The following is a 25,343-nucleotide window of genomic DNA, read 5'->3' as shown; positions in this document are numbered from 1 at the left end:
CACACAATGATTGTCACTCGGTTGTATTCAAATGCCGCATAATTTTCTATTTGTTCTTTCAGGACAGGATTACACAGGGGGATTATTAGACATCATACTTTTCACGCTTTCTATTTGTTCTGTTTGTGTTTGTAGTTTTGGAGCTTATGCGGTAATGCTCTCACACCCAAACGTGGTGTTTTTGGCAAAACGGGGGATCTCCAGACTATCCTCTGCCTGGCCTGTGCCAAAGATGAGGTCACATATTCAGGTGCCTTGAATGGTGACATCTATGTGTGGAAAGGGATCAACCTGATGAGGACCATACAAGGAGCCCATGGGGTAAGTGGCTGAAATATAGGTATTTTGTGCTTTTGTGGCTCAGACTGGTTTTGTGCCTCCACCCACCCTCCTGCACCATAAACAGAGGAATGTCACCTAAAGCATCGAGCAAACTTGACCAGGGCTGAAGCCATGCATGCTGGCTTTATTTGATTCTGTTCAGTAGAATAGATTCAGCCTTTTGCTCTGAAGGATTAAATGATATCTATGGGATCAACAGCTGGGAGAAGGGATGGGTGGATGGGGGTGGGGATAATAACTCCAGTACATGTTCCTGAGTGCTTTTTGTACCACAAAAGCTTCAACAAGGGGGCTGCCTGTGTATACAGTAACCACAGAGTAAACAAGGTTATCAGTAAAGCTTCCCAGTAATTAAAAAAATGACACCTCCCGTTAACTAGTTCTGCATTATCTTGAGGCCACAATGTTGTGTTTGTAATTGTGAAAGCCTTGTGAAACAAACGCCTGGCTGAGCAGCAGCACTATGCAGTTTGTAGCTGGGGCTGGTTCTGTCGCTCATTTATCGTGTAGATCCTCACTGACAGCTTGCCATTTCCTCCAGTCAGGGATTTTCAGCATGAATGCCTGTGAAGAGGGCTTCGCCACTGGAGGCCGAGACGGTTGTGTCCGGCTGTGGGACCTCAACTTCAAACCAATTACTGTCATTGATCTCAGGGAAACAGATCAAGGATATAAAGGTGATGTCAAACTGCCTCGTTTTTCCTTTAAACTAAGGACAGGAAGGTTGCGGGACAAATTGTGGTCTCCAGGGGTGCTGCAAGAGTTGTATGAATCTACAATTACAACCTGTTAGATGAAAAAGCCAATATTTATGCCATTTCTGTTCTCCATACTAACATTTTCTTTGTTCTCTATTTTCTCTATTTCCCTTAATTGTAATCTTGGACCTAACAGTAGCTAGAGGTGAAAATAGCCGAGGTGGGTAAAGTAATTGAGGGCGGAAATAAAAACCTTGTCAATCTGTTTGTAGCAGTCCCCACATTGTTCTGCTGTTCCTCTTGTTGTTAGTAAGTCCAAGATCTGTCAGTTTTACACCATATAGAGACGTCATGTCCATATACAGTATGTATACAGCATATGCTTTTTCCATCCTATCCTCACTGTACTACCCAGAGTCAGTTGCAGCCCGGCTTGAAAACATGTGCTGTCATTGTACTCCGTCCTAGGCAGCCTGCAGATGGCTGTTATCACCTCCTGTCTTAATTATCCCTGTTGTGTCATTTATAAGGACTCTTTAAACATTGCCAAATGTGTGTCTGCTTTTATGTTAGCATGCCTTTTTTAAAAAAAAAAAAAAGAAAAAGTTTTTGCCTGATTTTTAGTGTGTATTTGTCTGTGTTTCTGAATAGGACTGTCTGTGCGGAGCGTGTGTTGGCGAGGAGATCACATCCTGGTGGGCACACAGGACAGTGAGATCTTTGAGGTTGTGGTCCACGACCGCAACAAGCCCTTCCTCATCATGCAGGGTCACTGTGAGGGGGAACTGTGGGCGCTGGCTGTGCACCCAACCAAGCCTCTGGCCATGACTGGAAGTGACGACCGCTCAGTCAGGTGAACCTCCTGTGTCAGCGTGGGAGTAGCACTGACAGTCATAGATGCATACAGTTTTTGAGAAAGATGTGGTGTCATGACTGTGTAGGAGTACAGTTATTAACATCTCTGCTGGGACAGTCATTTTTTTTAGTCAGTGTGACTCGATATGACACATTACTTCATTTAGCTTTATTTGTTATTTCAACCTCAGCTTTTAAACTGACTCTTAACATTATTAAGTACTTTAAACTATGTTTTATTTATACACTTGTAATACAATTGTGTTGTTTAAGTAATTAATACCTTAAATAACATTTTATCACATTTGCTTATTTTAAAACCAGGAACAGGTAGCCTATAAACTCACTTATAAGTGGTTTTACTGCAGAAATGAAACAGTTTGCTGCCATAAATCATCATCATCATCATCCCCTATTAATTTTGTCCTCTCCTCTGGGTCTGAAGGATATGGAGCCTTATAGATCATGCAATGATTGCTCGCTGTAACATGGAGGAACCTATCCGCTGTGCAGCCGTGAGCACGGACGGCATTCACCTGGCATTGGGAATGAAGGATGGCTCATTCACTGTTCTAAGAGTCAGGTGGGTACACAATTTAAAGGGTGAATGAACACTAAGATGAAAGGCTTCATCATTTAACTTTCTGTCCAAAATAGCTCTTCATTGAAGCTTTTTCCCTGCTTCCCTCCAGAGATATGACAGAGGTGGTCCACATTAAGGACAGGAAGGAGGCCATCCATGAATTGAAGTATTCCCCTGATGGGGCCCACTTGGCTGTTGGCTCCAATGATAACTCTGTGGACATCTATGGTGTGGTGCAGAGGTACAAAAAAGTGGGTGAGTGCAGCGGCTCCAACAGTTTCATCACACACATGGACTGGTCCACGGACAGCAAGTACCTGCAGACAAACGACGGCAGCGGCAGGAGACTCTTCTATAGGATGCCAAGTAAGAATGGGACAGCCATGTTTCCCTGCTTTAATATTAAAATCTTCCAGGACTATACCCAGGACAGATTTACACTATTACGTCAAAATGACCCTTTAAGAGATATTTTAGCAAGGAGCTGCTTTGTGAGGAATGTTTGTGTCTTCTGTTGAGGTGGGAAGGAGGTGACCAACAGGGAGGAGCTGAAGCTGGTTCAGTGGGCTTCATGGACATGTGTGTTGGGCCCTGAGGTGAATGGAATATGGCCCAAGTATTCCGATATCAATGACATCAACTCTGTGGATGCCAACTTTAACAATCAAGTCTTAGTAACAGCTGATGACTATGGATTAGTCAAACTTTTACGGTACCCATGTGTAAAAAAAGGTAAATACATAAGTATTTAACATTTGAGTTGAGTCAAGTATAGAGGTTTATATCTGCTATGTGAGTGAAATGTTTTCTCTTGATTTTAGGTGCAAAATTTAAAAAATATTTAGGTCACTCAGCCCACATAACCAACGCTAGATGGTCACATGACTACCAGTGGGTCATAACCATTGGTGGTGCTGATCATTCGGTGTTCCAGTGGAAGTTTGTCCCTGAAAGAAAGTCTAAAGAAGCTCTGCATATAGCACCACAAGGTGAGATTACACCCAGCCACAGACACTGTTTATATCAAATTTGTGGGGATTTATTTTCCCAAAAAATGTAGCATTTGCATTTTCAAATCAAATCAGTCCATTTCGGAATAATGTCACAATATTGTTACATTTTAATGCAGCTTTTTGTGCAACCCAGTAAGTTTCATTAGTGATATTACTTATTTTAAATTCTCTGGCTCCTGCCAAAAAGACATTATCATATTAGGCCAAGCTGGAAACACTGACGGCTATTTTGATGTCTACTCAATCTCCCACTTAAATATTACAGAGCAGAGTGGACAGTAAAATTCCTTTAGAAGAACAGTTGATTTTCTTGGAAAATACCCTTATTTGTTTTCTTAGCTAGAGTTTATGATAACACTTTCATTTTTGTGTCTGATATGGAGCTAGAGCCAGGAAGAGCATATCTTAGTATAAACACTCAAATAAAAGGGAACCAGCCAGCTCTGACCATCACTGCAAAAGCTCTTACGAACACATAACAACCTATTAGCATATTGTTTCTCAGGTGTTTAATATGGAACAACATTTAACTCACAAAACATGAGAGTGGCATCAGCCATCTCATCTAGAACTTGGAATCTAACACACCAGAAAGTAAATAACTGTATTTCTCAAAATGAAAAGATTTCTTTTCATGTATCACTACTATAGCTCTGAAACCAGGACTGTTTCTGTCACATCAGCAGTAACTGGTGATGTCAACTCATTAAAAAAAAAAAAAAAAGCCTGACAATATATTTCACAGTTACCATTAATATGTGCACCCATTATGCTCCCACTAGCCTCATGAACTTGATGTACTAAACTACCAGAGAGAAATTGTTCCTTCCTATACTTTTTCCTTCTCTCCATAGTAAGGAAAGGAACAGTCATCACATTAATTAAGACAAAACCAATAAAAGTGAATGAAGCTTGTATAACAGTATAATTGCACTGTCACTCCCACGTCATATTTTTTCCAGGGCCAGAGTCTAGCTGTGCGTTTTGGAAACAAACCACATACTGCTGTTCTTTTTAATTTTCTTAATGGATCTTGTGAGCACTCGCCCTTAGCTGCCAGTTCTGCTTATTGCCATGTCTTGGCGTAGCTTTGCCGTGGTGCATCAGCGTTTTTACACATTTGTCTTTAGAGATGTCACCGTGAAGCTCCACCGCCTGATAAACGTCGCAATATTATTACATGACCGACCTTCACTTATACTGAAACAGGATTTGGTGTCTTTTCTTTTTTTTTACTATGTGTGGGGTGGGATATTTGTGTGATTGTACTGTTGTTGTGATGCAACCATGTGTCTGCCTGCAGAGACATTGGCAGACTCTAACAGTGAAGAATCTGACTCTGATCAGTCAGATGTGCCCGAGATGGACTCAGAAATCGAGCAGGAAACGCAACTCACGTATCGGCGACAGGTTTGTATCAAACTCAGGGAAACACTTGTCCTTGCAAATGATTAGGTTTTATTCAAAATAGAGTAAAACTACACACAAAAGTACACACTTTTCTATATGCCTCCAGGTTTATAAAGAAGATCTACCTCAGCTCAAAGAGCAGTGCAAAGAGAAACATCAAGCGACGGCCATGAAAAAGAGAGAACGAGCACCAGGGAGTGGAGTGAAGCTGCACTTCATACATGGGTAGGCAGAGTCTATAACATTGTTACAAGGTCAATATTGAAAAAGGAATTGAAATTACCCAAGCTTTTACAAAATGGAGACAAAAAGCCTTTCATATTGAAACTTTATTTCAGTAATTCTTGTGTATTCATGGGTTCTTTTGTTTGCAGCTACAGGGGCTATGATTGCAGGAGTAATCTCTTCTACACCCAGACAGGGGAGATAGTCTATCATGTAGCTGCTGTTGGAGTTGTATACAACAGACAGCAGAATACCCAGCGTTTCTACATGGGCCATGATGATGACATTCTTTGTCTGGCTCTTCACCCCCTCAAGGACTTTGTAGCAACAGGCCAGGTAACCGTCAACCCACCTAACATAAAATATTCACCTTTTTTCTTTAATAGCTCCTCAGAGCTGAAAGAGGCTTGAGTCTGCTTGTTACCCTTAATGTTGATGTTCTTTAATTTAATTTAACTGAGTGGAGCCTTTTAATGTTTTTGTCTGCTTAGGTGGGCAGAGACTCCTCCATCCACATATGGGACACAGAAACGTTAAAACCCATGTCCGTGCTGAAGGGTTTCCACCAGCTCGGAGTGTGTGCGCTGGACTTTTCAGGTAACATCTAGTACAGTGTTCTCAGAATGCTTTTAGTTTACCTTTCATGACAGATTTAGTATAAAATGCTTTTTAGAATCACAAATGCTACCAGACATCCTGCTTTCACTGTGTAATATAAAAGCTTCTTTCACACATAAAAGAAATGCGAACATTCACAAGGCATCCAATTTACAGGCAACACTGACAAACCTGTTTCTGCTGTCTTTTAGTCACAGTGGTCTGACAGCTTCAAGCTAGAGCTGTTCATCTCACTTCCCTTAATTGGCCCCAGACTGACAGTGCGCAGTGATCTGCACGTCATTGTCAGTAAATCACCTGCTGTATATCAAACCTGTGAAGCTGCTTTCATGTGGCTAACAAAGGCCAAACTTCACTGAACCAAAGCAGGACCTGGATCGATCTGTGTTGTACTTAACGGTTTTGGTTTTTCCTCCACAGCGGATGGCAAACGTCTTGCCTCCGTGGGTCTGGACGAAAATCACACAATTGTGCTCTGGGACTGGAGAAAGGGGGAGAAGCTCTCTGCCATGCGGTTAGTACCATCATTTAAGAGTCTTTACATGGCTCCAGCTTGGCCTTTCAACACTCAGCAGCTGCTGTTCTCACATTTGGAAAATATGATAAATCTTCCTTTTAATTTTAAATGCTTCTGGTTTAAATACGGACATTTATATATGAGGGTTAAATTGAAGCCACTTCACAGTGCAAGGCCTGACAGTTTGATTGATTTAGATTATGAAGCTGTTCCACTGCAACACTTTACCCTGCCAGAGTCTGAATGGTTAGAGTAGGAGTTTGCCCCAGGGCCTGGGCTGTAGATCCATAATTAAAGGCAATTACTGTTAATTTACATCTTCCATCATCTTATCGTCGTGAGTCTGGGCTGCACGTTATATCAACAAGAATATTAACAAAATGTGTCTTTTATGGCTATACCCTCTTTTGAAGGTACAAACAATATAGAAAAGCAAATGGGTTGCAAGACTAAATAAAAATGGATAAAGTGGTAATGGGATTATTGAGGGGCAATCACACATAGTTTACGAGATCCTGAGTGCTGAAGCTAATTGGACCATAAACAAAAAGCATAAAAGTCTACAGTCTTACACTTTAAAAGTTCATTAAAGCTAAAGGGAATTCACACCAGGTGTGTTTTGAGCCAAGGGGTATCGTGATCCTAAGCACAAAGTGTGGCAGACAGATTTCCTATACTGCCTTAGACAGGATGTAAGCAATACATATGACCAGATATAGGATACACACACCAAGCCTGTACATTTGAGGCAAGTAGATTACCTTACAACACCTGCATTATGAGTTGCTGTAAAGCATAAGATGTGTTCAGGACCTAATGTAAGGTTCAATTTACATAATGAGATTCAATTTAATAGCAAGTAAAATGATATAATGTGGAAGAAAGAAGAAACTAAATGTGGAAAACACTTTCCAAAATATCTTCTCTTTTGCTGTGTTGCACATCATACTAAATGTTCAAATTTAGTGTCTGCTTCACTGAGGTCCCCCTGGCTAGTTTGGAGCAGTGCACTGGTTCCTCTCCTGTGTGTTGTGTGCCAGGATCTCGCTGCGGCTCAGGGACAGCTTGGAGATGCCCTAATCTCTTTGCAGACCCTGGTAGGCAGTGCAGTGAGGCGGGCAGAGGAAAATGGGGCCTGACAGAGCCTGGCTTGTGCGCCGCTACTGTCTCATCTTCAGCTGGGAGAGGAGGAATAATGGTGTAGTTTAGGCTGGACATATAATGAGGAAGGGCTAAGCTAAGGAACAGGGAGAGAAAGAAGGACATTCGCATAATGTTTCTCTTACTTCACTGAGGCTGAGACTAATGCAACAGGACAAAGGGCAACAATTAGAACTTTTAAGTGTCAGCCATGGTCCATGGCATCAGACCGGACAAGCCACCTGATCCCTGATGTCCATACCTGTGTGAACCTACAGGCAAAATAAGGTTACAGAAGGTTAAACTCTTTTACTGGTGTGTTTTTAATAATGAGGCACTCAAAAATGTGTTCTTATTTTAGTAATGCAGGTTTTGTCTTTCAGTATTAATATCAGGCCGATATGAGCACATTATGAATTAAAACATGCATCCATAGAGCTTAGTCCACAAAATGCAGGTTCACAATTTTAGTATCCTTACTACAGTCCCTTACTATAGAGAGTCTGCATTTCTTTGCCAATGTAGATATCCAAGTGCACACATTTAATGTTCTTGGATATTTTGGGTTATATTTTATGCAACTTGTTTTTCAGGGGAAGCAAGGACAAGATTTTCGTTGTCAAAATAAATCCCTACCTGCCTGACAAGCTCATCACAGCTGGTGTGAAACATATGAAGTTTTGGCATAAAGCTGGTAAGACCCTGTTTTTTTTTTTTTTGTTTTTCTCGCTCTAACAAGCACAACTCTGACACATCTGACTGTGAGTTGACTGCTTCTCTTTCAGGTGGTGGTCTAATTGGGCGCAAGGGGAACATGGGGAAAACAGAGACTATGATGTGTGCTGTGTACGGCTGGTCAGAGGAGATGGTGTTCTCAGGCACGTGCACAGGGGACATTTGTATCTGGAGGGACATGTTCCTGATGAAGACTGTCAAAGCTCACGATGGACCTGTTTTCAGCATGCACGCTCTAGAAAAGGTACATATGTCACATGTCCAAAACGAGATGTTGTTTTCCTGAACAGTGACAACTTTCTGGAAAATTTTAAATATATTATATCCCTATTCAAATATTTTTTGTTGTAAACATATGTATGAACAATATGGAAAACGCAAGCTATTGATCATGCCTTCTTAATCTGTGAAATGTTTTATTGTCTGTGTAGGGATTTGTGACTGGAGGAAAAGATGGTATAGTAGCTCTGTGGGATGATACTTTTGAGAGATGCCTCAAAACCTACGCCATCAAGAGAGCAGTTCTAGCTCCAGGCTCTAAAGGTAGAAACGTCATCCTGTTCTCAGTTGCTCCAGAGATATAATATAGTCATCCAATTTAAATCCATTTAAAACATTTCATGCTTTTACCTGAAATGATGAGTTCCTCCTCTGTCCTGGTTCAAGTTAAAGTCACTGTCTTCGTGCTGTAATTCGTCGACTCTACAGGGTTGCTCTTAGAGGACAACCCCTCCATACGTGCCATATCTCTGGGTCACGGCCACATCCTAGTGGGGACCAAGAATGGTGAGATCCTGGAGGTGGACAAGAGTGGGCCCATCACTCTGCTGGTCCAGGTTAGATAAAAATAACCACTACACCTGTCACATACCTGCTATAATAATACAGTACGTCAGATTCAGATTGTACTTCATCTCAGATATGGTGCACAGGAAGAAGTGATTTTTCTCTGCAGTGTAATGAATTGGAAGTGTGTAAGATGACAGCTGTAGTGGGTATGAACTTTTTCCAAAGTAGTAATGATTTGATTTAAGTTGAAGTTGTTTTGAATGTCTGGGTGACATTTTTCTTTCTTTCTTTATTTAATATAATAAAATACAACCAAGCAGAACACACATACTACAAAAGCAAAATTTCCAAATTTAGTTCACCTGAAAAAACAGAAAGCAGAATTTTATTGTGTTGTGTTGTTATGCTTATTCCATTCTGACCCCGTCTGAAGCTATATGGATTGTTCAGCATATATATTGACTAGTTACCTAAAAGTAGCCGTTATTATTTTATGAAGCTTATTATGATTAGTTAACTCTTAATGATACTCTTTCCAATATATTTTCCTTTATGCTTAGATCAAGCTAAAGATTTAAATGTATGCACATCTAAAACATCTGTACACTGGCTAATTACAAACATGCATTTTTCAAAACCTAAAAAAAATAAACGTACAATATTCATAAGTACATTTCTCGTTTTTTGGTATTTTCACGTCCTTTTTTGTGACCTATGAGTGAATGGACCGACTATGTATTAAAGATTTATGCTATTCTATGTGTGCAGGGTCACATGGAGGGTGAAGTGTGGGGCCTGGCCACTCATCCCCACCTTCCTCTTTGTGCCACTGTCAGCGATGACAAAACCCTACGGATTTGGGATCTTTCGCCCAGCCACTGCATGCTGGCTGTACGCAAGCTAAGGAAAGGTCAGTAACCACATCAGATACTAACATATCATCATGTATCCATTGTACCTGTTCTGCAATCTGCCTGACAGAAAAGTGCAGGAGTCCCAGGAGTTTAACAAAGGCCTTGTCCTCTACAGGCGGCCGTTGCTGTTGCTTCTCTCCTGATGGCAAAGCCTTGGCAGTGGGCCTGAATGACGGAAGCTTCCTTATTGTGAACGCAGACACCCTGGAGGACCTGGTGTCCTTCCACCACCGCAAGGACATCATCTCTGATATCAGATTCTCTCCAGGTTTGAACTTCACTTGTGCATTTCCTCATCAGTACAAAACTCCCATAATGTCCTTTAGCATCTTTATGAAGGATCCAGTGCAGAAGTTCAGCAGGTACATTCTTCTCTCCCATTATGAACCAGGGAGATATTGCTGCAGGCCTGACCCAAATTAATGACTTTCTTTAATAAGGCCAGGCAGAAAAACAGCAAGACAGAAATAAGAAACAGTGGGGGTGAACATAATGAGAACAAGAAACTAAGTATTTCTGCCTGGATACTTAACCTTAATCCACAATACACAGGATCCTCAACCCAGCACCCACAAAGAACCTACATACTAGAGTAGAAGTGACTGTAAAGAGTTGTGTAATCTTAACGACAAAATGGGTTTTAATGCAATTAAAATACTGAAAAACAAAAGGAAGATAAACAATCTAAAGATAAAAATAAGATAAAACAAGTGTACATTCATGATTTTACCCTTTCCAGGACAGTTGTCTTTTGGGGATCAACCAACTGAGTGAAAGCTCTTTCTCTTTTGTGGACTCAGGTGCTGGGAAGTACCTTGCAGTAGCATCAGGAGACACCTTTGTGGATATCTACAATGTGATGAGCAGCAAACGGGTTGGAGTGTGCAAGGGATGCCTCAACTATATTACCCATCTGGACTGGGACAAGCGAGGTAAACGTGCTTCCTTTTACTCAAACTAAAACTTAACAACCAGTCTAACAACCAGTTCAACACCACAGCCTGTCTGGAATTATTTGTTCGCAGGAAAACTACTTCAAGTCAACACAGGTGCTAAAGAGCAGTTTTTTTTCGAAGCACCCCGCGGCAAGAGGCAGACCATCCCGGCTACAGAGGTAAGCAGGGAGAAAACGGATAGGAACAGCCCTGTTATGGTGCTGTTAGCCCACATTTTCCCCTCAGGATGACAGGAGGCTCAGGGAAGGGCAGTGAAGCATTAACATGGCCCACTTTTCACCAGGATCATTCTAATTTTGGCAATGAAAGTGGGATAGTGTTTAGGGTCCCGTTAATACAGTGTGACATTCAGCTATCTTGTGAGGTACACAATGTATTAAGAAAATAAGGGACAGAGATGACAGATGCTGCTGGGTTGTGTCTCAATGGAGACTCATATGTCCTCTGTTGTCTTTGCTCGTCAGTCACACCTCTCCATGATGCAATGACTTTGCTCTTTCCCTCCCATTCATTACACGCCTCTTATGTGCACTTGAACACTTGACAGGTGGAGATACCAGGTTGACCTAAACTATATTTATAAACCAGTAGGAGAGTGTATCTCTCCCTCTCACATGATTTGGTCCATTCAGTACATTGAAAATTGACTACTCTCTCTTTTGGTTGCAGGAAAAGTTCAAAATTCAATATCAGGCTTTTCATGGTGAACCCTCTTTAGTTGAATTGTTTTGATCCATTTTGTTGCTCTTTGTTTTTATAACTTTTTAAAAAATGAGAAAAACATTTTTTCTCACTCACATTTTTTCTCAGGTGGAGAAGATTGATTGGAGCACATGGACTTGTGTCCTGGGAGCGTCTGTCGAGGGCATCTGGCCTGTGATCACTGAGGTCACTGAGGTGACCGCTGCCTGCCTTAGTAACGACAGGAAGGTGCTTGCAACAGGAGATGACTTAGGATACGTCAAGCTCTTCAGATACCCTGTAAAGGTAAAACGCATTTCACAACTTCTGCTACCATCTTGTTTGAAAGTCTCCCGACTTAAGGCTTGGGTTTAACATTTATGAAAATGTTATGTTAATCCTTGTAATGTCACACATGGCAAACAAATGTTGTCCCACTTCCACAGGGGAAATATGCAAAGTTCAAACGCTACGTGGCCCACAGTACACATGTTACCAATGTGCGATGGACCCATGATGATAGCCTGTTGGTGACAGTGGGTGGGGGTGACACGTGCCTCATGATCTGGGCCCATGAGCCCGAGGGCCACCGGGAATTCAAACAGTGTGATAGTGAGGAGTCGGACATTGAGAGCGAGGATGATGGCGGTGAGAGATCAGCTTCTTTTAGGATTTGTATTTATTGTTTCTGGTGCTGAAGTAAAATCATCCCCACCTTTCATCAGGCTATGACAGTGATGTGACGAGAGAGAACGAGATCAACTACACCATCAAGGCCTTATCCACCAACATGCGACCCATGACGGGTGTGAAACCCCACTTGCAGCTGAAAGAGCCCTCTGTGGATGAAAGGTATTGTAAACGAAGCTGTGGAGAACAACCTTCAGCCAAAGTACTACAAGTAGTAGGGCCTCTGCAGCTAAAGTCAGTCCTGCTTTCTTCTGTCAGTCTAACTTTTCTTTTACTTTATGTAACTTTCCTGAAATAACTCAGCCTTGTCTGCTTTTCTTCTTTCCTTTAATGGCTGTGCATCTCTCATTCTCCTGCTTTGTTCTTTAATTCCACTTGAAGACAAGGGGTGGTCAGGTAAGCGCTTGTGTTCATGTATGTTGTAACAGACACTGGTACTGCAAATATGTATAACTATAGAGAAAAATCAGAGTGCTTACCTGACTTAAGTATGTGTATTATAATCTGTGGGCAACATCCAAGATTTGCGAAAATAAATAATAAAAACTTCAAGACTCAAGACAGTAAGAGTTATTTTTGAGTGTATTAAACAACAGAGGGTTGTTTCCATGTCTCTCCATTCCAGCAGTGTTATAGAAATGCTGTGAAATATCTGTGAAAGGCATCTCTGAAGTTTCCTTTATAGAAAACCTATCAGTTGTAGTAATTTATTTTCTAGCGCTATTTTTTTCCTTCACATATGTACAAGAGGTGCTTCTAGACTTTTAACTTCACGTGTCAATCCAGAAGGAATATTAAATCACATCTTAAAATATCTGCTTTTTAAGTCATTATCAAAGCCATTAAAACAAATTAAAATTCTGTCACAGACTTGTGGGTGGGTGCTTTATGGATTTCCAGATTTGTGGTCGGACAATGCAAGCATCCACTCAGCATCTTCTGAGCAGCAGTTGTCATAGAAATGGACTTTGGTTGCTATGGTTACACAGTGGTGCTGACTCCTGTATTTCATGTCCTCAGCGGCTGAGGTTTTGTGTTACGTGTGTGTCTGCAGGGCAACAGTGAATGCTGTCAGAAACATTTTTCTAATTCTTGCCTTTTCTTTGTTGTTGCTGCCATGAAGAGGGTCCAGGTAAGCCACTTACTGTTTTGTTGTTATACAGTTTCATCCCATTATTCCTTTTCTGGTATTACTTATATATATAAAAACCAAGAGGTGTCTTAGCATGCCTGTTTTAGACACTTGATAGCTTTTTTCCTGTGACACCCTGCCTTCATTGTAAAGAAGGTAATTGTCGTAACATTTGTCCATACAGGTCTTTGCATTATTAATAGTTTTGTTGTGTTTTTCACATAGACCTATTTTCTTCTGAAGGAGTCAGAAAAACATATTTTTTAGCTGATAAGATGAGTGAAACGGCCTTAAAAACCTGGTTGTTGTTCAAACAAAATACAGACTCATTCCCACTCCATCACCTTATTCAAACACAGTCCTTTTATTGCTTCACTGGCAATAAGGACTCACACTTGTGATACAACTAGCCTTGACATTTTAATTTTTTTTTTTACTTTGTTACTGCAGAAAAAGGATTTTGCTCAATTTTGAGACAGAACAGCAGTTTCTCTCTGTACACACATATATTTATTGAACTTATTAAATGGCAGTCAGACTAATAAACAGTGAAAATGTTGTCATTATTATCATCATCATCATCATTATTATAATTATCAGCGTGATGAGTAGCTTCACAGCCGCCCTCTTATCCCAGCTGTCTGTTTTCAGGCCTCCTGTCAGTAGGGCGCTGCCACTGCCAGAGAAACTGCAGACCAACAATGTTGGCAAAAAGAAGAGACCAATTGAGGTAAGAAGAACCTCACCCTCACCAAAACACAACCAACTAATAGATACTGTCTATAGAACTGGTGAACCTAAGAACAAAAGGAGGCTTGTCTCTATCGGAGCAGCAAAAGATTCAGAGTGCTGGTTTCTAATGTGATTATTTCAGCTAAAGACGTTGTGTGCTTGTACTCCACCCAGACAGCCCCTCTGGGGACTCTGACGATGCTGAAATCGAATAATGACGTGCAACTGGCTCTGAACATCTTAGTTGTCATGGAGTTGACCTTTCTGACTTTCTGGCGGTGTTTTTCTGCCTCTCCCACAGGACCTGGTTCTGGAGCTGGTGTTCGGTTACCGTGGCAATGACTGCCGCAATAACGTGCACTACTTGAATGAGGGGGCGGACATCATCTACCACACGGCCTCAGTGGGCATAGTGCTCAATCTAACGACCTGTAAGTGGACACAGGGCAGCCTAGGAGAGACGCTCTCAGTAATATTGAAGAACAAACATTCATTTCACTTTGTATTTGTGTGTGGTGTGTCTTTTTGTGTTTGTGCTATCTTACAGCCTGCCAAAGTTTCTATGTAGAACACAGTGACGACATTCTGTGCCTGACAATCAATCAACACCCCAAATTCCCCAACGTGGTGGCAACTGGCCAAGTAGGTATGTTTGTGCGAAGTTGACCTCGTGTGTCATCAGCCGCCTCGCTTTTTTTTTTTTTCTTCCCTGTATCCTGTGTTGTGCAGTGTGCACTGAGATTATTGACTGATATCCATCCTCTTCTTACAAACTTTCTATGCAAATGTTGCAACTACTGCAGCAACTAACAAGTAAAATGACCAGTTTTTGCATACATGAATAGCTGTGAGATAGCCATGTAAAAAAACAGAGAACTAATTTGTGGGTTTTGTCAATTAATTGGATATTCTTTTATTTCAGGTGACACTGGTGACATGTCAGGTAAGAACATAACAAATCAGGTACTCTTGAAGCAGAAAATGTGGCATTAGTGACTATTCAAAGATCTGTTTGGCTTAATCCTAAAATATCCATTAAGTCACTGCCATCTAGTGGCCATCTGATGTGAGATGTTTCTTTCCCTCATTGTATTTTATAGTCCTTCATATGGTAATCCAAAACATATAATTATAAAAGCTATAAACATATGTCTAAATTACAACCTGTACTGATTTTTTTATTTAAAGTGCCTTTAACCTAATTGTTTTTCCTCAGGCTTCTCACTGAGATTCAATCAAATGTCATAAAACACATGAACACAGATTTGACTATTGAATTTTTTCAACTCTATTCATCTCTTTTTTTTAATTTAGTCTTAAATATTTAATGTTATAGGGAAATATAAGTTTTAAGGACTTTAAAATATGAAATGTGTGAAAGCTCAATAAATAATTCAGATCAATAGTTACCTTTTCACTTTTTCAGCCACATCTCCATCTATTCACGTGTGGGACGCCATGACCAAGCAGACTCTGTCGGTGCTACGCTGTTTCCACTCTGGTGGGGTTTGTTCTGTGAGCTTCAGTGCCACAGGGAAACTCCTGCTGTCGGTGGGCTTGGACCCTGAACACACCGTCACCATCTGGAAATGGCAGGAAGGTATGAACTGCTTTCATGAGATATATATGAAAAAACTACTTTCTTCTAACTTTCACGTCTTTCTGAGGAGGATAAAGGTCCACCACAACAGAGAGATCACATTTCCATTTCACCCTGCCTTGCTTCTCAGGTGCCAAAGTTGCCAGTCGAATAGGTCACACTCAGAGGATCTTTGTGGCAGAGTTTCGGCCAGACTCAGATACGCACTTTGTGTCTGTGGGCATCAAACATGTACGTTTCTGGACATTAGCTGGTCGAGCTTTGCTCAGCAAGAAAGGTGTGCTGAGTTCAATAGAGGACGCCCGGATGCAGACTATGCTGTCTGTAGCATTTGGAGCTGTAAGTGAAATGTTGCCTCTTAAGATGTGTAAAATGTTTACTTGTTACTGCTACTCACTGTTATATTGTGTGTCTACTAATATTTAAAGCTCAGCAGATCCTGAGCTGCCTGTTTCAATGTGCTGTGAATTGTTTGTGCATTGCTCGCTCTGCTCTTTTAGGCCACTAGATTAGTGCAGATTTGTTTTCTTTTCAGAATAACTTGACATTTACAGGTACCATAAGTGGGGATGTGTGTGTGTGGAAGGAACACATTCTAGTAAGAATAGTGGCCAAAGCTCATACGGGACCAGTGTTCACCATGTACACCACACTGAGGGACGGCCTCATAGTCACCGGAGGCAAAGAACGACCGTAAGTGCTGCTCTGTTGCATTTCCACATTACATTATGTATCAGTAATGGGTTGGATGGGGTTTAGTTTTGTTGAAATATATATTGTAATTAATATATGATATTGAAAGAAGTTGTTTTCTGAATGATAGTAAACTGAAGTCTTTCTGTAGCAGAAGCATAATGACTCTGCTATATTCAAATGTGTCTGTAAACACTGTTAAAAACAAGGACAAACAAAATGTCATCACATACTCCAGTCTTTTAACTTTAACTTTTAGAAACCTATATTTAAGAAAGTGAGTGATCCCACAGCTGGATTCATTTTGACTAAAATCTTGTCCAAGGTGTTAAGCTACATCGTTTCTTTCCTACTGGTGCATGAAACATACTTTGTTTTCCTCCACAGGTCAAAGGAGGGAGGTGCTCTGAAGCTTTGGGACCAGGAGCTCAAACGCTGCAGAGCCTTTCGGTTAGAAACTGGGCAGATCATAGACTGTGTTCGCTCTGTATGCAGAGGAAAAGTAGGTTACAGATCATTTTCTTCAGTGAAATACTCCTCACTTATTTTAGACTTCATCATCTGTATTTTGACACATTTGTACTTTGTACCTTGTCAGGGTAAAATCCTTGTGGGGACCAGAAATGCAGAGATCATTGAAGTAGGAGAAAAGAACGCAGCATGCAACATCTTAGTGAACGGACACATGGATGGGCCTATCTGGGGCCTGGGCACTCATCCTTCCAGAGACGTATTTCTGTCTGCTGCAGAGGATGGCACTGTACGTCTGTGGGACATCCCAGAAAAGGTCAGTCATGTTATCTCCAACACCTCAGAGCATCGTATCATATTGATCTCACTTTATCAAACTGTTGACAGTTAAATTCTGTAGTTGGAGTTTGAGGGTAGTTTGCAACAACTGTGTAACGATCTTGTATTGGTGTCTGGGGAAACAGAAGATGCTGAATAAGGTGAACCTGGGCCACCCAACACGTACCATCAGCTACAGTCCTGAGGGAGATATGGTGGCCATTGGCATGAAGAATGGAGAGTTCATTATTCTGCTGGTTGCCTCGCTCAAAATCTGGGGCAAGAAAAGGGACCGGCGCTCTCCTATACAGGATATCAGGTATGATAGTAGACCAGACAAAGTGTAATAGATACGGCATTGTGTTCTGTAGGGAAAATACTAGTATAGTATAGATCAAAGACCAAAACCTCACTGCAAGAAGGTTTGAATCCTGTTCAACCCTGAGACTTTTCTGTGTGGAGTTTGCATGCTCTCCTGTGCCTGTGGGGGTTTTCTCTGGTTATTCCAGCTTCCAAAGACATGCGGGTTGGGATTATGGCTATTTGGTGCCTCCAAATTGCCTGTAGGTAGGAGTGTGAATCTGACTCTGTCAGCCCTGTGATGGACTGATGATCTGTCCAGGGTGTACCCCACCTTTTAAGCAGTACCAGCTGGCACCAACTGCCCCTGCAACACTGGATGTTCCAGGATAAGTAGTAGATGATGGATGGATTGAGGTAAATTGCCATCATACTGGTCCAGTAATGTGAAACCAATACCTGTTTGTGAAAAAGTGTGTCCTCCAGGGAAGACACAGCCAGTCAGGGACAATGAATCAACCCACTTATAATCCTGTTTGGTGCTGCATCAGGATATTGGCTGGGAGAAGGCTCAGGCTGCTACTGTGCATTTGCAATATTTTGCTGGCTTATTTGTTATTCAAGAATTGCTTATGTGCTCTATCAAATGCTTTTATGTTTAATTGTTACCTTACTTTATTTATATGTTCCATTTTTCATGTATAGATATTACATTTTCAGAAATCACTCATAGTACAAGTCATATTCATCTTTAGAAACTAAATTACTATGCATAGTATATGCTCCAGAGAGTAAATTTGGGAGAACATGGGTATTTTTAACACCATATATCTCCCTTGCAGGTTCAGTCCAAATTCTCGTTATTTGGCAGTAGGCTCCACTGAGAACGCAGTTGACTTCTACGACCTGACGCTGGGCCCACAGCTGAACCGTATCAACTGCTGCAGGGACATCCCAAGCTTCGTGATGCAGATGGACTTTTCTGCTGACAGCACTTATGTCCAGGTATAGACTGTGATAATGGGTATAGGTATATTCTGTCACTGCACTGTGACAGGTTTGTCTCAGACAGTGGCTGTTTGTATGATCCCTAACCCCTTGTTTCCATGAATCAGATATCCACAGGCACCTACAAACGACTTGTGTATGAGGTGCCATCTGGGAAACAGGTCACAGAGCAGTCCCATATTGACAGGATCACCTGGGCCTCCTGGACAAGGTGAGATTCTCAGCTTTACCACACACAAACAATCACTACACGTGTTGGAAAGAATCTAAACCCAGAAGGTTTCTGTCTCTCTCTGTCTCCAGTGTCCTTGGGGACGAGGTCATAGGTATTTGGTCCCGTAACAATGACAAAGCAGATGTCACCTGTGCCTGTGTGTCCCACTCAGGCCTTAACATCGTTACAGGAGATGACTTTGGAATGGTAAAGCTGTTTGACTTTCCATGTCCAGAAAAGTTTGTAAGTATGATTGCATATTTTTTTTATTGCTCAATGTATTTTTTTTCAGCTTTCAGTGTTAACATGATCTTAAAGCCACTGTGTGTTTGGATTTGAAAATTCCTGACTTTGTTACTGTCCAAGTGGTAGTTTCAAACAAAAAAGAAGTAGTACGCATGCCATGAATCTGACCTGGGAAAAGTGAGATTAATGAGCTCAGGACAATGGTTGCATTAATTTTTCTTAAAAAAGGTTATTTGAAAAATGCTATGATCACATAAAGTCTTTACATAGTGGCTTTAAATCATGGCAATTTTTAACCTTTTCAAAATTCTTGAATCATTGTAATATATCAGTTCAGTATTCATCCAAATTCTTTTTAGTTATTGAGAAAATATTATTGCTAAAATGTGTAATAACGTTTACTGACTGTAGCATTTTCAGATGTAACCGTTACTTCTTCTGGAATTGTTGTACGCTGATTTGAGTGTGTGCTGTAAATGTGTCTGTAGTGTAAAATGATAAAGCTACTGACAGTTGAATGATGAGAATTTAATCTGTTTTAGGCCAAACACAAACGCTTTCTGGGCCATTCTGCTCACTTGACAAATATACGCTTCACAAATGGAGATCGTTTTGTTGTCAGTGCCGGTGGAGATGACAGAAGGTAGGACTGAAGCTTGATTAAACTGAGACTGCTAACAAATGACATAGCAAACACCATTAGGTGATGCTTTCTTTCCTTTTATGTTCTCTCTAGCCTCTTTGTGTGGCGGTGTGTCCACGTCCCTCACTGAGGATCACACCTGGACCATCCTGCCTCAGAAGGTCTGGGCATCTCTTACCGTCACCATCTCTTCTGCAGAAAAAATGTTCTGCTAAAAGTTTCATATGAAGGCAGAAGAGGAGGAGGACAGACCTGGCAGCTTGTAAATGAGTTAAAGTCGTGACTTGACTTACTGCCTCAAAACTAGGTGCATGCATATGTGCAAAGCTCATTTTCATCACACCATTAGTCCTGATTGTGAACACAGGCAGAGGGTTTATAGCCCTGGGCTCACAGCATCAAATCATCATTGAGGAAAAAAAAAAAGATCTCTCTAATACAGTATGTGCATATGCATATAACTTCATAGTGTTACTGGCAATGCCATTTTTTTAAACAGGTAGCAAATTGAATTAGCCTTAATCTGAGTGTTCAACATATGAGGGTTTGGATCCTTTTTGTATTATGGTTTACTTTTTACATCATATAGTCATTTGTTCTATTTTTACTGGTAATTCCAAATCCTGTGGCCTTCTTCCTGAATGTAACATCCACTGTTATGTTCTGGATGTCAGCATGCCAAAGCATACTATGCACTGTACACCTGACCTGGTCACTGTGTTACCCCGATGGTTCATTTACGGTTTATGTGGTTGTGTAGTTGACTGGTTGACAAACCTCCCTCGGCAGTGTTCCCCTCATGACATGTTAACGTGTACTTGTTTCAGGATCTGTTTGTGGTTAATGGGTGTGCATGGCTTACTGGAAGACAATCTGTCAGAACCAAATTCCTCAGAAAACAAAAATATCAGCTGTAAATTGATGTTTCAATGGACTGTTGCAACTCCTTCGGTCAGTTTTCGGTGTGCTGCTACTGTACGATGTATTACTGTCGCATTTTCAAGAATATGAATGGTGTGACTTTTTTCAACAGTAAGTTAATGTTTTGTGTAATCAGATATATTACTTAAATGAATGTTTTATCAGAAAATATGAAAAGTGCAAAACATTTTGCTCCTTGTATTATTAACTACAACAAAACATTGCTGCATATTTTGATTTACATTACACCAGTGTAAATATCATTTATATATATTCTTTTTGTATATTTTTTGTGAAATATTTCTTAAATTCCACTTTAATAAAAAAAGGAAACCATGAATTTAAGTTTTGAGTGAAAAATGTTCACTGACATTAAGAATATAACATGACAAATCAAATTGCTGTTAAACTAATCTAATGAAACCATCAGTGCTCATATGAACTTTTTAACATTTACAATTATCTAGAAATGTTCCTATCCTTCTGATGTCCGGAAGTGAATAACGTGAGTACTATTAACTCCGAAGAACAACAAACAATATTTCTGGACATGCACCAACTGTTATGACTAAGAGGAGTTCTAGTAGAAATACATGAATTTCAATTTTATTTCTTATTTTAGGTTTTATTTCAGACGACATATATCATTTTGCTTACCTCTTTAAAGCCATAGATTTAATCTATTTACATATTTTACATACAAGAGCAACTCAAAGCACTGAATACTTGAACACCTCAACTGTGACTTTGCTTTGTTTAAATACATGTATCACAATTGAATTAGAAATGCAACATATCAAAGCCTTTTAGTTACCAGTTTATAGTTTGTACCTGTATTGAATCATGCAGTCTAATCTAAAAACCTTTTATTGCATTTTGTGCATGTGCGCCTAATAAACTGATAAATGGAGCTTTTAAATAACACTAATGCAAGTGACAAGGAAGCAAGATCATAGTTTGACAGAGAAGGAACTGCCACAGGAACAACCATGATCAGCTTGAGGATTTTTGAGCACTTGGAAAGTGGAGCGGATCAACTCCTGGCTGAAATCCACAGTGGCTCCTTTCACAAACTCAAGGCTGTCCTGGTCCACAATAACGCCAACTCCTCCCTTCTCAAATACTCTGAAAGAAGAACACAGTGAATGAAGAGGAATAGAGAACTGTTTGATTTAATAGGCATTAAGGAAAATTTATCATTTGTAAGCTATATTAATTTCAGTTCACCTGTCATCTTCATTTTTGTTGCTATCAACAGAAAACTTATACTGGAACCCAGAACATCCTCCTCCCTCCACATGTATTCTCAGGTACTCTCCCTTCTCCATGATCTCCCCTAGTCTCTGGATTAAAGAAGGCACAAGAGTAGCACACAAACTGTAAGCCCTTAACAGCGTCATCTGACTATCCATACTTACATTTCCAATATCTGCAAATATTTATTGACAAAGTAAAGACAGTCCTTTGTCACATCACAAAATATACAATTGCACTAGTCAATGTCAGTCGATTTCTGCAAGATCTTCTGAAACCCCTCTTCTAAAGCGGTCACAATCAACGACTGCATATATATATACACCGTGAATGGTCATAATAGAAATTAGGATACCATAGAAACAGCTTAATTTTGGCTGCCTGGCTTACCATAGATGTACCGAAATTACAATATATGTTTGAATGTGAAATTAGACACATTAGACAAATTCTGCAGACCTTCACACATGACTCGGTGAGGTGTAACGTTATTTCATCAGATCCACTCGACACCGTAGCCTTTTCCTGGGTCGAGGCGCTGCTGAGCCGCTGGAGTCCCACTGCCTGAAGGGAATAGGGGCTTCGATGAAGCCGGTGTGACTGCTGACTCACACTAAGGCTGTTCGGTAATGTAGATATCCTGCAAAACATGATCACGTCGCATGACAGCAGAAGAACATGTAACACTGTTGGCCATAGCGTCAACCTTGGCTAGCTGGTTACTTAAGGGCAGCATTAAAGCTAGCCTTAGCCTGCTAACTAGTTAGCTGGCAAAAACTCAACACCCCAAGATGCTGCAAGAGAGACTGTTGACTGTTATAATTTTGATCCACCCATTCTTCATTAGTTCTATAATACACAGCCTATAAGCGTTACCTGGCCGAACTCAATACTTTTGACTTCGACGCTGTGAACAAAGCTCCTCTCAAGGCTGACATCTTCAAAACAAACGTCCCTTCGCAACAAGAAACATTCTTATTGGCTGAATGGTTGTCTTCCAAATGGACACGCCCACATGTGTGCTTTTCAAGTATTTGATTCGTCAGTTTACCTGGCAATCATTATCCATTTGACTCGCCATATGAACAGATACATGGTCTGCCTAGAATGGAGTATTAATACCTTAGTTTTGTCTGTCAGGCACAGCTTTGCAAAGCTTTATGCTTCCACCAACAACAACTACAAAAATACTTATATGAAGATTATTCTCACAGATAATTAGAGTATTGAAGTGTTGTTTTGAAATTTAAAGTGCCGGACAAAGTGTCTTTACACTGAAGCTGTTTCCTGACAAGCTGCATTTCGGGCAAAAAAAAGTAATACTCATCTAAACAAGTGTTACGTCAATCTCGTGACATGGGGAAATAAAAAGGCGTAGCTGTGCTGCTCAAAAGTTATCGCAGGTGTTTCCAAGGTACATCGTGTTTCTTTGCAGTTTATTATACTGCTTTGTAGCATAATAATTATGAAAAGTATCGTTTAACACGGTGCCAAGTAGTCGAAGACTATTTCTTCATCGTAGTTTTGAACTTTGTAGCTCCTTCTACAGTCGGGACATTTGAGGAAATAGCTCAACAAGGAGTCATATGATTCAGCTAGCTAACATTTCAGTTTTCTGTTGGACGCCGCATTGGCCTGATAAAGTTTATTTATCTGTTGTCTCTTATTTTTAGGGTACAGGGAAGCAGAAACATGGATGTCCGGACTGGTTTCATTGTTTTGTTCTGCTTGATTGGTCTCACGCGTGCGGACCCAGTGAAATACGTAGATTGCGGTAAGTTTCATCTCTCTCTATAGCAGATGGGTGGACAACACATGTTCCTATAGTCACCCACTGTCCTGTTAGTTTTCTGACTATCCCTGCCCTAGACACTGCTGATTACCTGTGGCAGGTGTGATCAATCACAGTCAGCCGGAAGTCTTTCAGTTTTGTGTGTCAGAAAGTCCCCTTGATTTCCTTCATTTGTATTTAACTATGGTGTGGAGATCATAGTTAGATGTGTTAAATCAGTGAAATATCCTAATAAATAATTGTATTAATCCCAGCAACGGCACTATTAACACTTTAACCTTTGAAACTCTGCATTAAGAGGTTATTCTTCCATTTTTACATTCAGGTTCAGTTACTGGAAAAGTGGAAGTAGTGGACATTAACCCTTGTCAGAGTCAGCCATGCCAGCTACACAAAGGCCAGGACTACAGTGTCAATGTAACATTCAGCAGTGGTGAGTGGGCTGTATTTTTGTACAAATTACCCCCCCCCCCCCCCCCCCTTTTTTTTTTTTTTTTAACTTTTGGTCTCATCTTGTTTGTTCTGGTGTAGTTGTGGAGAGTCAGACGAGCAAAGCAGTGGTTCATGGCATTATTGCTGGAGTTCCTGTCCCCTTCCACATTTCCAAAGATGATGGTTGCCAGTCTGGAATTAAGTGCCCCATCCAGAAGCAACAGTTCTACCACTATCTGAACGCTCTACCTGTAAAGTCTGAGTATCCATCAGTAAGTACTTCAGCAGCAGTGCTTATTTAACTTATTTATCCAGTTCTTTTAATGTAACCAGATTACATCTGCAATATTTTTTTTGTTTTTTTAAATGTATACAGTTTCTACACATCTGGTCTTAAATCACACATACCTTCACCAGAAGATGCATGTGTTATGTGGTTTCATTTTGACAGACACAACATAAACACTAGAGGTAGAAGTATTCAGATCAATGGCATGAGTAAAGTCAGCAAAACTACAATGTATATTAAAAGTAAAAGCTCTGCAATGATCATTTGCTAGCAAACTACACTTAAGTATCAGGACTAAAAGTAGAAGATATGCCCTTGTAATCGTTTTGTCTGTTATTAGGTTAATCTATGCCAACACACCATATTTCATTGAGCAGATGTTGTATTCTAAAGTTAATAAAAAAGTAACTTTGTAATATACAAGGTGTTCTAAGTTGGTAGATTTGGCTTTTTTTTCTTTTTTAGTTAATGTAAAAGTCTTGTTTACTGACTCAACTTCTGCATTTCCTAGATAAAGCTGGTTGTGAAGTGGGAACTGAAAGATGACAACGCCAAAGATTTGTTCTGCATCATGTTTCCAGTTGAGATTGTGGGCTAAACTTGCAACTTGACCTTAAATTTTTTTTTTTTTTTATAAATAAAAGGGATCATCTTAAGTACCAGCTCGTATGAATTGATTTGCCACTGACGTGTGATCTTTGAAGAATATTCTAATTAATCCTTTTATTCATTCATAAAATCGATTTTTACGATGTCATTTGCTTTTGCAAGACCTTGTCCCACGCACATCTTAAACCCAGATGAAACTAATGAATAAAAGACTGGTTTATGCAATGGTCTGGTTAACACTTTTTGTGTTGAGAATGAAATGACAGTTATTAATGACCCCTTGACTATTTCACTACAGTGCAAATCCACCATGTAGTTGGAAATGTTATGTATTTTTTTTCTTTACTGAAATTTGTAATATTTCTTACTGACCCTGTGCTGTCAGTCTTATGGAACTGGAGATTGCCAATATGAACAATTTTAATAAATCCAGTGTGTACCTACTTTGTTCTGTTAATTTATATAAATGTTTGATTCAGCATCTTTGGTAGTTTGCTTGTAAATGATGTTTTGAACTCTTTAG

General features: G+C 40.3%; 3 protein-coding genes across 5 annotated transcripts in view; 2 read left to right on the top strand and 1 right to left on the bottom strand.

The window, feature by feature from the left end:
• eml5 (EMAP like 5) overlaps positions 1–20,784 on the top strand; it is a 33,689-nt gene extending 12,905 nt beyond the window's left edge. Inside the window, exons 5-43 of one of the 3 annotated variants that reach the window (XM_026298692.1) lie at positions 136–321; positions 884–1,019; positions 1,692–1,893; positions 2,341–2,478; positions 2,588–2,844; positions 2,998–3,210; positions 3,300–3,467; positions 4,795–4,901; positions 5,008–5,126; positions 5,276–5,462; positions 5,618–5,723; positions 6,165–6,258; positions 7,995–8,095; positions 8,187–8,380; positions 8,568–8,679; positions 8,845–8,972; positions 9,694–9,835; positions 9,955–10,107; positions 10,640–10,771; positions 10,865–10,953; positions 11,606–11,782; positions 11,923–12,124; positions 12,202–12,328; positions 13,290–13,298; positions 13,950–14,028; positions 14,332–14,461; positions 14,578–14,676; positions 14,953–14,973; positions 15,457–15,630; positions 15,761–15,969; positions 16,166–16,323; positions 16,711–16,825; positions 16,922–17,110; positions 17,259–17,431; positions 18,255–18,417; positions 18,528–18,631; positions 18,724–18,877; positions 19,423–19,523; positions 19,617–20,784. In XM_026298692.1, the coding sequence (XP_026154477.1) occupies positions 136–321; positions 884–1,019; positions 1,692–1,893; positions 2,341–2,478; positions 2,588–2,844; positions 2,998–3,210; positions 3,300–3,467; positions 4,795–4,901; positions 5,008–5,126; positions 5,276–5,462; positions 5,618–5,723; positions 6,165–6,258; positions 7,995–8,095; positions 8,187–8,380; positions 8,568–8,679; positions 8,845–8,972; positions 9,694–9,835; positions 9,955–10,107; positions 10,640–10,771; positions 10,865–10,953; positions 11,606–11,782; positions 11,923–12,124; positions 12,202–12,328; positions 13,290–13,298; positions 13,950–14,028; positions 14,332–14,461; positions 14,578–14,676; positions 14,953–14,973; positions 15,457–15,630; positions 15,761–15,969; positions 16,166–16,323; positions 16,711–16,825; positions 16,922–17,110; positions 17,259–17,431; positions 18,255–18,417; positions 18,528–18,631; positions 18,724–18,877; positions 19,423–19,523; positions 19,617–19,653 (5,385 nt within the window). In that variant the 3' untranslated portion in view covers positions 19,654–20,784. Of the gene's footprint in view, positions 1–135; positions 322–883; positions 1,020–1,691; positions 1,894–2,340; positions 2,479–2,587; positions 2,845–2,997; positions 3,211–3,299; positions 3,468–4,794; positions 4,902–5,007; positions 5,127–5,275; positions 5,463–5,617; positions 5,724–6,164; positions 6,259–7,994; positions 8,096–8,186; positions 8,381–8,567; positions 8,680–8,844; positions 8,973–9,693; positions 9,836–9,954; positions 10,108–10,639; positions 10,772–10,864; positions 10,954–11,605; positions 11,783–11,922; positions 12,125–12,201; positions 12,329–13,289; positions 13,299–13,949; positions 14,029–14,331; positions 14,462–14,577; positions 14,677–14,952; positions 14,974–15,456; positions 15,631–15,760; positions 15,970–16,165; positions 16,324–16,710; positions 16,826–16,921; positions 17,111–17,258; positions 17,432–18,254; positions 18,418–18,527; positions 18,632–18,723; positions 18,878–19,422; positions 19,524–19,616 lie in introns of those variants that run through there. The other 2 variants (XM_026298708.1, XM_026298699.1) reach the window with 2 other exon arrangements.
• Positions 20,785–21,048: 264 nt separating this feature from the next.
• isca2 (iron-sulfur cluster assembly 2) lies at positions 21,049–22,680 on the bottom strand. The gene is made up of 4 exons (XM_026304314.1): positions 22,575–22,680; positions 22,158–22,338; positions 21,672–21,787; positions 21,049–21,569 (listed from the first exon to the last, which is right to left on the bottom strand). The coding sequence occupies exons 1-4, from the start codon at positions 22,634–22,636 to the stop codon at positions 21,395–21,397; spliced, it is 534 nt and encodes a 177-aa protein (XP_026160099.1). The 5' UTR covers positions 22,637–22,680; the 3' UTR covers positions 21,049–21,394.
• Positions 22,681–23,034: 354 nt separating this feature from the next.
• On the top strand, positions 23,035–25,263 carry LOC113125655 (NPC intracellular cholesterol transporter 2). The gene is made up of 5 exons (XM_026299290.1): positions 23,035–23,112; positions 23,372–23,472; positions 23,816–23,923; positions 24,022–24,194; positions 24,723–25,263. Exons 2-5 carry the CDS (start codon positions 23,391–23,393, stop codon positions 24,807–24,809), a joined length of 450 nt encoding a protein of 149 aa, XP_026155075.1. The 5' UTR covers positions 23,035–23,112; positions 23,372–23,390; the 3' UTR covers positions 24,810–25,263.
• Positions 25,264–25,343: the final 80 nt, after the last annotated feature.

Source organism: Mastacembelus armatus, chromosome 22 (assembly GCF_900324485.2).
Source record: "Mastacembelus armatus chromosome 22, fMasArm1.2, whole genome shotgun sequence".
Classification (NCBI taxonomy): Eukaryota; Metazoa; Chordata; class Actinopteri; order Synbranchiformes; family Mastacembelidae; genus Mastacembelus; species Mastacembelus armatus.
This window is presented reverse-complemented; position numbering and strand designations above follow the sequence as displayed.